Here is a 12,862-nt window from a genome sequence, read left to right as displayed (position 1 = left end):
CAACAGACCCAAGCTTTTCCTTGCCCCCTCTTCCATTGCACTTTAATTAGGTTTGAGGGCCAAGAAAAATAACCTTTGAGTCAAATTTTGCGCTTGCGCAGGCTGGACCCCCTTGCATCAACCCCCTCTTTCAATTGCATTTGCAGTTGAACCAAAGCAAGAAAGCTCCCCTGCTGCGCTTGCGCAGGTTGAAAAACTCCAAAAAATCTGAATTAAAAAACCTTGAGCGCAAGCCCAGTGAAAGAGCCAAAGCTCTTCACTGAGCTATGGCGTTGGCACAGGGGAGACACCGTTCTCCTAAGTTTCTGATACCAACGTTGGGCTTGATTGCAAATAGAGACTAGCTCAGAGAGACAGTCAGTTGGGGGTTGGGTCTCTGCTATGTACAATTGATCTCAAAGGAAAGGAAGAGGAGAATGGAAACAAGAGAAACTTACCTAGCTCAGAGAGACAGTCAGTTGGGGGTTGGGTCTCTGCTGAGCTAGGAGGGGCGGTGACGGCAAGACTATAAGAGGCTGTTGTTGGTCTGGTGACATGTTTGTGAACTCCATAGCGTCGGCGGCGCGGGGGGTTTACACCCAGGTGTCAATTTTTGCCCCCCTCCGTCCCCTTGCATTCGCAACAGGCCCGAGGGGGTGAATCTGGCCACTTTTCATCCATGTCTCATGGATTGGGAGGCCAGTCCAAGGCATTGGCGCTGCCGCTATTGCTGATTGGTGCCAGGAAAAGCGGATGGCTGCTACACTACTTTGCCGCTTTTTTTAGGGCAGCGCAGCAGTTGCAGTGTTGGACTATCCAGGTTACTAATTCTATTGATTGACTAAAAAAACAAATTTGTCAAATTCCAGGTCGCAATTTTTTCACTTGTTATATTTCCCCCAAAAACATAGCACTCCTCAAAACACGAGATGATAGTCCTTCATCTATCTTCGTTTCAAGCTTCAATCTTTGGGTCCGTATGTACATTAATCAGTAGCCGAAAAAATGGCATCACATCATAAACGTAGACTGGTTGATGAAAACTCTCTTTGATCTTTCTAAAGTAAAAATTTCCTGGCAAGGTCACAGACTCCTTGCAGTGACACTAGGTTGATGAGATTTTTTTTTTTTTGCAGCCTGGGATTGAAGGGTTAATTAACCTTAGGAGTACCTTACAATGAAAGTTAGCTATGTAACGTAAGTTATCCCACCATGTGCAAACTTTATGCTAATCTGAGCTATCGGAAGCCGTGTGTCAGCGCGGGTACGTCACCCCGAGTCCATCAGTGGGCCACGCTTTCAGGAACCGAGACGCGTACATAAAAAGCAATGACCATCCCGAATCAAACCCTCAGGCCAAGATAAATCGCTGCTACCGCGCCGGTAGCAATGGTCTGAAACTTTGCTGGCCACCATTTGCGATAGCGTGCGAGCGCACATTGCTGAGATTCCAGATATACACAAGTACTCTTTTGGAATATCTAAGCCGTCCCGAAACCATGGAAAGGCGACAGAGACTCGCGTACAATTTTAATCGCCAACCTAAATGTCCAAAACAAAGACTCTCGGGAATCTTTACATAAAAGTGTGCATGGCGAACCTTTCATGGGAGGGCGATCTATCGTGAGTGAATGACGGCTCAGATTTATCTTACTCCTTGAACCCAAAATCAGAGTATTTGCTGCTTACAGCCAAATCAGAGCATTCGCTGCTTGGAGCCAAATCAGAGTATTCGCTACTGGGGGGCCAAATCAGTGAGATTCGGTCGTGTGGATAAAATTAAATCTCAACACCTTGACTACACGTCTCAGCTTCCGAAGAAACTTTGAGCTACAGGGAAGATAGCTTGTGCGTGAGGAGATTCGTGTTGAGGGGACTCATGGGCCTGTTGGTTCTGGTCAGTCATGGTGACCCTTAGAGACTCGACTTCGTACAGGTGATTTTACAAATTCTCAGGTATAAATAAAGGCTCATTCAGGTTGGAGGAAGCGTTATTCCTCACATAGAACTCAGTTCAGAAAAAGCTTCCACCTACTTACCATTTATCAGCAACAATAAGATAGACATAAAATATCCGCTTTAAATTACAGCATGATAAGAGCTTCGGTGATTCTTTTGTGCGTTTTCTTGCTAGGCGCAGCAGTTTCAGCCTCCCGTGATCCTGCTACTGGTTATTCTCTGGGTAAAAAACCCACAGATTCTTGGATAGCGAAAGCCTCGCGTGAGTTTTGAAATGTGACATCGAATAATACTGCTCGGAATTTGACGATTTTCTTTTCACTTCAGCCACGGCTTCTCCTGGGATTCAAGCCGCGGAATGCTCCCACAATACTAGGATGTCCAGTGAGTTAAATGGGACCAATAAGTATTATTTTCACCGTTTCAATTCATTCCATGCAATCCCAATTCTGACCATGCCTACCATTTCCAGATCAAAAATTTGCTTGGTTCAAAATTGATCCCTCCAAAGTTAATCAAAATGGCTCTACGTATGGGACTTGCTACGCTACTACTGTTAGTGATTCTTATTCAATTTTCTTCATGCAAAGCATTCAATGATGCGGAGTGATCTGATACGGGAATTTTACTGTTTCTATATTCCATAAATATTGGCTGATGGGACAAATAGATTGCGCCTTCTGAGAGTCAGCTCGAAAATAACAGCGGCTATGATGTCTTTTTCTGGCAGTAAGTTACTTTGTGTCATGCTTCTCGTAGCCCTCGAATCCTCTAACACTTTCGTGTTTTTCTCCGTGATGATTCATTAGAAACTCTGGAGGAAGATCGGGAACAGGCACCGGGCCGATAAGGGATCCGAATACCGGAGAACCTGGATACGAGGACGATTCAGGAAAGTTTCATCTCGGGAACCCACCTAATAATGGCGGCTATAAGAGTAGCAAGGGTAGGACCAAAATTCCTGGTGCGCATCATGCCAGGGTTCGTACTGGTGCGGATATCAATAATTCCAGAACTGGTAACGGTCTTGCTAGAATTGGGGAAATCGGGAAATAGATGAAAAAATATGACCACCTGAACCGCGCCTTCTATTCAAGTCTCACTTACTGGTCATGCGTCTCTATAATACATACATTTTGAGAATAGCTTGAATGAAAATTCTCAGCCTCCAATGCCTTCACAAGTCAAATAAAGAGCTAAAAACTGCTATCATGCGTGCTTGAATAAGGCATTGGATTTGAGCGTTCTTCGCACTCGCAAAATGCAATCCCATGCTGAAAAGATTTAACACGGAATTACGCGAACCTAGTGGCTTACCGTGATCTGAGTAATGATTTGTCAGTAGGGAATTATTTACCCGCAGTAATATTATTGAAAAAACCGCGTTCAGACAAGACATAAACGGTGCGTGTGATGAATCACAATTTTGAATGAGAAAAATTGTGTGAAATCAAGTTCAAAGAAAAAAAAACTTGATTTTTCTGAGATCCCTGGGTCAAAGTAAGCCCATGAGGATCCCAGAGGGAATTGAGAAGACAAAATGAAGAGGTAATCGTGTAAAAAGGACTGTGTGAGTGATTATGGAGGGAAACGAGACTGCGACCAGTCTCCCCGGACGCTTGCAGCTAGCAGATAAGCATGTCCGGATACGGTTGAAATACACTGGAAATACTTTGACCGTCCTCCCAATTCTCAACGTGCCCCGAACCGGTGCGCAGTATAAGCTTGATTGGGTCGTCTTCACCTCAACGGTCAACATTTCACAATCTGACATGTCCGAGGCAAGCATATGTGCCATCCCACAGACGGCGCCGGGTCTAGCCTAACTAAGCCTCTTGAACGGAGGGGGGAACACCCGCGTCCCGAAGGGACTCTCCGTTATGACTAATGTTGTAATTTTGGCTTGAGGGTTTGGGTTGTTTGTGGCTTTCTAGCCATTTTTCCTTCTTTTCCCCTCACACAACAAAAACCGTTCCAACCCGGGTGAAGCTATGAAGGGGTGGAACAGCCAAGCTTCTTGGCTTCCAGTTCCTGTCCTCAAAGTGAAAATCTGTCACACAAGCTGGATTGGGCAAGACATCTAAAACAGAGCTTGGTTCCTGGGGATTGAATTGAATTCTGTACTGTTTTTCAATACATTCACATGATACAGCTCAGAATGACCTTCAAAACCAAAAGTTTGAAGGAGCATGGAAAGAGAAGGGTTGGTTTCTCAGGGATGAGTGTAGTGTCAAAAGATGGGGAAGAACCAGAGGATTCTCATGGTCCAAAGGGCATGTGTGGGGCTGTTTGGGAACAAGGTCAAAATTGGAATGGCACAAATCCCCCACCAAAAGGCCTCAAACCCCCAGGCCAAAATGTGGACATTAGTCCCAAGTCCCTCCTTCGGAGTTTGCGCTTCGCGCCAGCCCAGGCTGTACCAGGGCCCTCGAATGTGGGGGACTTGTGTTAAGTTAGGCGTTGGGTCCTGTTGCGTGCCCGATCTGCAAGGAGTCCGACCGGCGACAACGAGTTGGGATGCTGGGCCCGCTGCATGCTGCGGCTTGAGAGATCCTGAGCTGCGCGTTTGGGGTCAAAGGCAAACTTAACAAAGTCCCTCAAGACTTTGGGACTGAACTTGCAAAGCGAGCCTCCTTCAGGAGGGACTTAGACCCTAGCGCACCAAGCTTGCATAGCGAGAATGGAATTTTGGGGTACTTTCTTGATTTTTTCTATAGCTCACCTATCACACCCACTCCCATGTGATCAGCTCAAGGTCAGCAGAAGATGCTGGAGAAAAGAGTAGAAATTATTCTATCTCCATTGATCCCCTCTACGTTTTATTCTGGACAGAACTGTGGAACTGAGGTGCTGAGCACAGACCTTTTCCATGTAAAATCCACAGATTCAGTGCTTTTGATGTTTTTATTTGGAGTGGAGGGAATGGATTGAGATGCCTCAAATTCTCCAGGTTGGATGGGAACAAGCCAGTCTTCAACCTCAGAAAATTTAATCTCAAGAAGGTTTTGGAAGCAAGGAATTATACACTTTTGAAAATTCCTCCCACCAAAATCTAGAACCTTGCCCCCACAAAAAGGGGCAATAAGGCGCAAGTCCCTCCTTCCAAGGGCTGTCGGAGGCTTGCTTTGCAAGGCACACGCCCGCAGCCGCGAGGGACTTGGGTTAAGTTTGGGTTGAAGGATGACTTCAAGAATTAATTTGCGGGGGAGCGAGCAGGGCACCACAAGTCCCCTCTGTCCATGGAGGTGGCTAAGTGGGAAGCCCTGATGGATCAGAGCTGGGGCTGGGCTGCTTCAGCCATGCAGCACAGTGTTGTGCGAAGACACGCGCACAAATGCACCCGGGTGATTCATATATGAATCCCCCAGCAATAAAAGTTCCCTGCAAGCTCATCGCTCCGAACTTCCCCTCTCCCAAACTTGACACAGTCCCTCGCTGCTGCGGGCGTGTGACTCGCAAAGCAAGCCTCCAACAGCCCTTGGCAGGAGGGTCTTATACCATACCTCCCCTTTCTGGCGCACGGAGAATGCATTTTTCACCCCTCTTTTTGCTTTTCCCCTTGTATCTCCCTCATTCCATGATTTTCTTTTTTGCTCCAGATCAGTTCAACATGCACGCGCTGAGCCTTGTATTTTTTTTTTCTTTATGTACTGACACAAGTCAGTCCTGAAAAATTAAACAAAACAACTAAACCTGAAAACTATTACCAAGTCTATAACCCAGATTTGCAGAAATTAATCATAAAATGAGAGCACAGACTCTCTGTTTAATACATAGTGTGTTTGACACGCAGCTAGCTTGAGGATGACCGGGATCAACCGGTCATTGAGGGAACTCGACCCTCTCAATGACCAGTATGTTCTGGTCATTGAGAGGATAAAGCCCTCTCGATGAACAGCACAGTACCGGTCATTGAGAGGGTTGAGTCCTCCCAATGATTGGTTGATACCGGTCATTGGGAGTGTCAAGTCCCCTCAATGACCGGCACAGACGGGTCATTGAGAGGTTTGTATACTCTTGATGGCCGGTCTGTGCTGGCCATTGAGAGTGTTGAGTCCCCTTGATGACCGGCACAGACCGGTAATTGAGAGGTTCTACATATCCCTTTGATGACCGGTCTGTACCAGTCATCCAGGGTGTTGTATATATTCCTCTTGATGACAGGTCTTTACCAGTCATTCAGAGGGCTATGCGGTCTTGATGGCGGGTCTGTGCCAACAATTGAGGGCTCAGAGGCTTGACTGTAAGTCAAAAAAAAAAAGTATATTTATAAGTATGTGAGCACAGATCTTCTCTGTTACTTGACTTCAGTAAAATTCAAGGTTTGGTTGACTTTGATAATTTATTTAAACTTGAAGAAATGATGTAACATACCTCAGATTGTGTGGGATGACGCGCAAGAAGCAAGGCTTTTTGCCAAGCAAATTTTTAAGGTATAAGGTTTTGAGGGCAAGGAACTGTGATGGTTTGGAAAAACCACCCAGCCAAACTCAAATTCTAGGCTCTGGAAAAGGGGGTGATAGCGCGCAAGTCCCTCCTGCCAAGGGCTATCGGACGCTTGCTTCGCAAGACCAGACGCCCGCAGCAGGGAGGGACTTGGGTTAAGTTTGCCCCTCTCCACGCCCATCAGAGACTTGCCCACTTCTGGGTTGTCTCAATTTTTAGACACCTCCCACCCACCCTTCTTTCAAAGGCGCAGGGGTTTGCTCCTGAACCCCTACACCTTCCTGGTTGCTGTACGCGAAATGAAACTAGCTCATTTCTCTTCCCTAGTTGAGACAAGAAAGGGGACCCCCCTTCTTGACCTCTCCTCCCACACTTGCTGTGGGGCGCTGCGCCACAGTGCTCCAAGGCAAGTACTAGGTGAGAGAACAACACACCAGGGGTGATTTTGACACACTCTCCAGAGAGTGCCATACCATACCCTTTTTACGGAACTGTGCTGGATGCTTCGGTGAAAGGAGTGTAAGAAATAATGAATAATGCTTGAACTCATCCACAACTGTTCTGAAACTGATCCTGGATTCATCCATAAATCATCCAGAAGTCATGCAGAACTCAACTGGAACTCAATCAGAACACAGTTGAAACCACTAAGGCACAATGACCGCAATGAAATCATAACTCAATTTGACCCGTTTGTTGATTGGGATGATTTCTTGGGGTTCAATTCATATTATTCACATACTCATGAAGGTGTTCATTGTTTTCACTTTGCTAATTTTTCCCTCATGTGCACTCGTAAAAGGTTGTTACAAATGGAAGGCTGGGCCTCTTTCAGATCAACAACACATACACACTGGTAAGAATGATGTGAAAGGCCCGCCTTAATTGTCATATTTCCCTAAAAAAAGTCAGGTATCATCTATAATTGAGTCAAAAAAGGATGAAAATAGGGTGAAAGTATGTTTCAAGTCAAGCTTGGAGGTTTGTGGTACCAGATTTCAGCCAAACAACTTGGCTTCTTAACACACATAAGCTTGTGAGTTGTTTTTATGGTTTTTTGTTTTCCAATGTCTCCATGCACATGCATGTGAGCTGTTTTGCATTTTTGAAATGTCACCTTCGTGTACGCGCGTACATTGGGGTGACAGATCACCAGAGGGGACTTTCACAGCTCCATGAAAAGTAAAAACTGGTCAGAAAGCTATTGAAGCCCCAGCTAGTCACATTTATGTTGCGTGAAACTCCTTGCACATGGAGAAATTTGTCAGCCTATGTGATGCCAAGGATATTATCCTTCTAGCTACACGTGGTGCAAAGCAAAAGTGTAGAGTTGTAAAACTCTAAGACAAGGTCATAAGGGATAATTCCAACGTAAATGTTGGGAATTATGGCGTAAAAATAGGGCAATTTGAGCCAATTAGACATAATAAAATTGATATAATTAATTTTAAGAGGGGCCTGATAAATCAGGGGTGTTTAATCCCTCAAGAATAAAGAACTGGGGCCTGTAAACAGGGGTGTTTCAAATCCCAGAAAGAAATGGCGGAGAATCTCAAGAGAAGGGGCTTAAACTTACTAGTATAAGACTAGGGATGGCCATGGGTACCCGTTTACGTGCCTAGTGCCCGCTGGCGGGTGCCGGGTGCGGGTGCGGGTGTCTGGTTTTGTAGAGAAAAAGAGGGCGGGTACCTGCCCAGCACATTTAGATTTCCAGGGCACCAAATGCGCCACAGTTGTACTGTTGGATTACACGTAATCCAACAGTACAACTGCGGTGCTGCAAAGCAGGGTACCCGCCCCGGGTCTGAGATTCTTCAATAGTTCCGGCGCCGCCAACCAGTTCCCTCAATCCTCCTTGCAGCCATCTGATACAGTTTGTCATGGCACCCAAACACAAGAAGCGCCAAAAATCATCACCATCATCTGCATCTGGGTCATCCGACCACATTTCTCCAGCCAAATAAAAAGTTTCTTGTCAAATAAAGAATCCAACTGTTATCGATCTCAACGAAAAATCCGACCAAGAACAGGAGGCCACTGACCATGATAGCACCACCCCTGCAAATACTCAGGGACTTTCAGATGACCAAGAGCTCAGTCAGTATCTTTCAAAATCTATTTGTTTGCTAAACGAGTGAAATGACTGACCACACTTTACAATTTCCAGAAAGAGCACGTAAATTGCATCAAAATTCACAGAGTACAGCCTACCCACACTATCATCCGCCTATACTTTCCGACCAAATCGACAAACATGGGCGCAAGATGATAGCGTTCCCATGTAGGGCGTGAGTTTTTTTTTGACCTGGACTTCTTTCCACTTAGCTTGACTTATCAGATTCATTGTTTTAAATTTCAGCTGCGGCTCTAAAATCCACCGCCCTACTTACAACACGTCACCCACTAATCTATCGAAGCATGTTGCTAGCTGCCTCAAGAAACAAAGAGAGGTGGACCAAAACACCAAACTGGCTGCGCTGGGCATCTCTGGAACTGGTGATATAGATCCGCAAGAGGTGAGATGATATAAATTCTCCTCTTTTTGCTGAGAGGATGGTCTGAAATTTTTGATTCAACAGGTCCCCCAGCTCTGCGCAATCTGGTGTGCTGAAACAGCTCATCCTTTCTCAGCGCTTGGCGAAGAGGCACATCAAGGTATTTTGCATCCTATTGTGCTCAAAAATTTGCCTAGTCGAAAGGTGGTCTCCCATGACATAGGCCGGCTATATAAATCAGTGCAGGAGTCTCTCATTGAATCTTTTAAAGTTGGGTTGTTTTTCCGTTCATTATCGGTAATATTTTCTGATTTTTGGTTTATTTATGGTGTTCAAAGTTGGTTTGCATAATTTTATGCATGCATAAATCATAAAATCATAAAAATATTTTGGTGAGGAAATTTTGTATTACATAATCAGACAGTCATATCCCCTGCAAAAAAGATTTTATGATTTTATGATTTATGCATGCATAAAATTATGCAAACCAACTTTGAACACCATAATTATTGTGATTCTAGAATCATCAAGGGGCCATGTACCTGGGCCTTGATGCCTGGCAATCGCCAAATGGGTTCGATATTCTAGGAACGGTAATTTACCGCTTGGTTCAAGAAGGTTCCGGTGATTTTGAATTGGAGGCGATGCCTCTTGACTTTGTTAGGTTAAAAGAAAGACATACAGGTGACTATTTGGCCAACACAGTCCGACTAATTGTTGAAAAGTTTGGGGTGCAAAACAAGGTAAGCTCCTCGGAGTCACTCTGCTTGTCTTTTTTGAATTAATCCCTGTTCCTCTCACAGATCTGTGGCATTGTAACCGACAATGCCACAAACAATCAAACCATGGTTGACGAGCTCAAGAAATTTAAGTGGGATAGGTTCCAAGGCAGCACTCAATAGGTTCGATGCTTTGGCCATATCTTAAATTAATTTGATTGTTCAAGTGATCTTGCATCCTTTTGGAAGCCACAAGAAGAGGAGTGATACCAAACACACATCTGATGACGAAGAAGAATTGGATGACTCGGATCAAGATGACCCAGAACACCAAATTCAATTGTATTTCCAAGTTTTTTACACTCTTCTTGCGATTTCAGCTGACTATTTGATCATCCTACTTAGTTTGAATGAAGATTCAAGAGGTTCTTACAATGGCGATGAAGCTTTAAACAATCAGAGTGACCGCAATATTGCTGCAGAGCTGCTCCAAGATGACAAACTTGAATTGGAAACCGAAGATATAAACAATTTGAGTGATGAAGACGAAGGTGATGTATACACTTCCCGATCATGCAAGGAGTCCTTGGCAAAGGTAAGCTCATGCTATCATCATTCACATCCTGATTTTGAGATTACAAATGATCCCCAATTTTAATCTATCTTTCCCAACAAAACAGTTCCGAGCAATCGCAGGGAAGCTGAACAAGTCACCAAACTCAAGGGCACTTTTTGTGGACATCTGTCAGCAAAACGACTGTTTGAGGCCACATAATGTCGAGCGGGACGTGCGGACCAGGTGGAACTCGACTCTCATGCAACTATCCAGTATCCGAAGATGTTCCAAGGCTATGTGAGTACATACTTAATCCAATTGATCTAAAAGTACTCATATAATATTTGTTTTCAGTCTTGAGTGGCAGAAAGATAAGCGACATGGCACTCCTCGAGCATATCACATCAACCAAAACGATCTCGACTTGGCACACGACATGGTCAAAATACTCGAACCCTTCTATGACATAACACTGATAGTCTCACAACGCGGCGGGGCCCAAATATCTCAAGTCGTTGTCTTCATTGATCAGATCACCAGCCACTTATTGACAATCATATCCGATCAGCGCAATGTGTACCCCCCTGCCTTAAGAAATTCTTGTTGTGCAGGACTTCAACTGACAAACAAATGCTACACCCTTACTGATTGCTCACCATTGTACCGGGTTGCTATGAGTGAGTCATTTTGTAGAACAATTATCATACAATGCATACTAAAACTAACTGTTTAATATTCAAGTTCTTCATCCCTCCTTCAAAGATGAATATTTCAAACTTGCCAAGTGGGAACCTGAATGGATTGCCGAAGCCATCCGACTTGCAAGAGAAATGTGGGAAAATCTGTACAAACCGCCAGCTCAGCCCACTCCGCGCGCAAAGGTGAGTCTTTTTCTCTTTTGGATCTGAATTCTTCTGATAGCAAGCTAAATTTCTTCCTGCCAGCCTCAGACTGGGGTTCTTGCCAGGCTCATTGGTGCTTCTGAAGCACGCACAGGAAATGTAGAGACTGATCCACTCAATGTGTGGCTTGCGGGTGGGTTAAACTTGGATGATGAAGGCCAGCCGGTGAACCCTATAAAATGGTGGATTGCCCAAGGGCGTGCAGGAAATACACACGGAGGTCTACTCCAGATGGCACTTGATGTACTCAGTTGCCCAGGTATGTCTTTTCAATTTTTCTTCATTTTTTTTTTCAAATCTGACCATATTTTTTTGACACTAGCAACAACAGTGGATGTTGAGCAATCGTTCAACTTTGGTCGGGATTACGTTTCAGTCAGGAGGCACCGCCTCAGCAACATTTCTCTCACTCAAGGAATGACAGTAGCATTCTATTCGAAAAACGGTAAAATACCGCGTGGGGTGTTGCGTAAATGGAAGGTAGATAAGAAGGGAGAGGAAAGACAAAAGGTTAAGCAGAAAAGTGGGAAGAATAAATATGTTTATGAAGTAGATAGCTCGTAATTAATACTTAGCCAAGATTTTTCTGAGGAAACAAGCAGACAACAGTGGGTAAGGATGATCATTGGTACCCGTTTGGGGGTGCAGGACGGAGTGGATGTTTTGTGTTTTGTCCTGTCCGTTTGCGTGCATACGGACAGGACAGAGCTGATGTTTTGTCCTGTCCGTTTGCGTGCAAACGGACAGGACGGAGCGGATGTTTTGTGTTTTGTCCTGTCCGTTTGCGTGCAAACGGACAGGACAGAGCCAATGGTTTTTCCTGTCTGTTTGCGTGCAAACGGACAGGATGCCGATGTCATGTCCTGTCTGTTCGCGTGCAAACGGACAGGACGGAGCCGATGATTTTTCCTGTCCGTTTGCGTGCAAACAGACAGGACAGAGCCGATGATTTTTCCTGTCCGTTTGCCTGCAAACAACAGGACAGAGCCGATGTTTTGTCCTGTCCGTTTGCGTGCAAACGGACAGGACGCTGATGATTTGTCCCGTCCGTTTGCGTGCAAACGGACAGGACAGAGACGATGTTTTGTCCTTTCTGTTTGCGTGCAAACAGACAGGACAGGGCCGATGTTTTGTCTACAGGACGCCAATGTTTTGTCCTGTCCGTTTGCACGCAAACGGACAGAGGTCCTGTGACACTTTTTCAGACTTGTCACAGGTCCGTTGTTTGCATAACCCGCCACCTGCACCCGGGTACCTGGCACTTGGCACCCGGGTACCCGCCTTGGCGGGTGCGGGTGCGGGTATCTGACATGAGTGAAATTCCAGGGTAGTACCCGCACCCACGGCAGGTGCCCGGGTGCGAGTGGCCATCCCTATATAAGACCCTGGAGTCACTTGAGGTTCTTCAGGCGTGAAGTTGGGCAGTTAGAGGCGCTCAGAGGAGGTAATCTTGAGGGCAGGGTGGTTACTGGACAGCTTCAAGGCGGAAATTGGGGCTAAAAATCACAAAAGTAGGTATTTTACCTGGAAAATCACAGGCTATTGAGGCTGTTGAAGGCGGGTAAAATTCTAATATGTAATTTAAAGCTGGGGAATCTCCTTTTGGGCGGAGAAAGGGCCCTTTTTATAGCCTAGGCAGGCCTCCAGGGGCGCCCAGGAGACAGGGGGACCCTTGTGGGCGCATTCTGAGGCAATTTGGTTGCGCGAGAAGGCGCTGTTGGTCGTGGAACCTTGGGGCTTGGATACAAGGGTTGCCAAGGACCATTTACAGAGGTTCGGCGTGGTTTTACACATGCTTTACACGTC

At 45.5% G+C, this 12,862-nt stretch overlaps 1 protein-coding gene across 1 annotated transcript; it reads left to right on the top strand.

Annotated features, from left to right (window-relative positions):
• Positions 1-2,070: 2,070 nt before the first annotated feature.
• On the top strand, positions 2,071-2,994 carry PtA15_1A413 (uncharacterized protein; the record flags this gene model as incomplete). Its single annotated transcript, XM_053165439.1, has 5 exons — positions 2,071-2,200; positions 2,266-2,322; positions 2,411-2,493; positions 2,609-2,667; positions 2,748-2,994. The coding sequence occupies 5 exons, from the start codon at positions 2,071-2,073 to the stop codon at positions 2,992-2,994; spliced, it is 576 nt and encodes a 191-aa protein (XP_053016630.1).
• Positions 2,995-12,862: the final 9,868 nt, after the last annotated feature.

The sequence above is a fragment of the Puccinia triticina genome, chromosome 1A, assembly GCF_026914185.1.
Source record: "Puccinia triticina chromosome 1A, complete sequence".
NCBI lineage: Eukaryota > Fungi > Basidiomycota > Pucciniomycetes > Pucciniales > Pucciniaceae > Puccinia > Puccinia triticina.
Note: the sequence above shows the minus strand (reverse complement) of the source record. Positions and strands in the feature narration are given on the sequence as shown.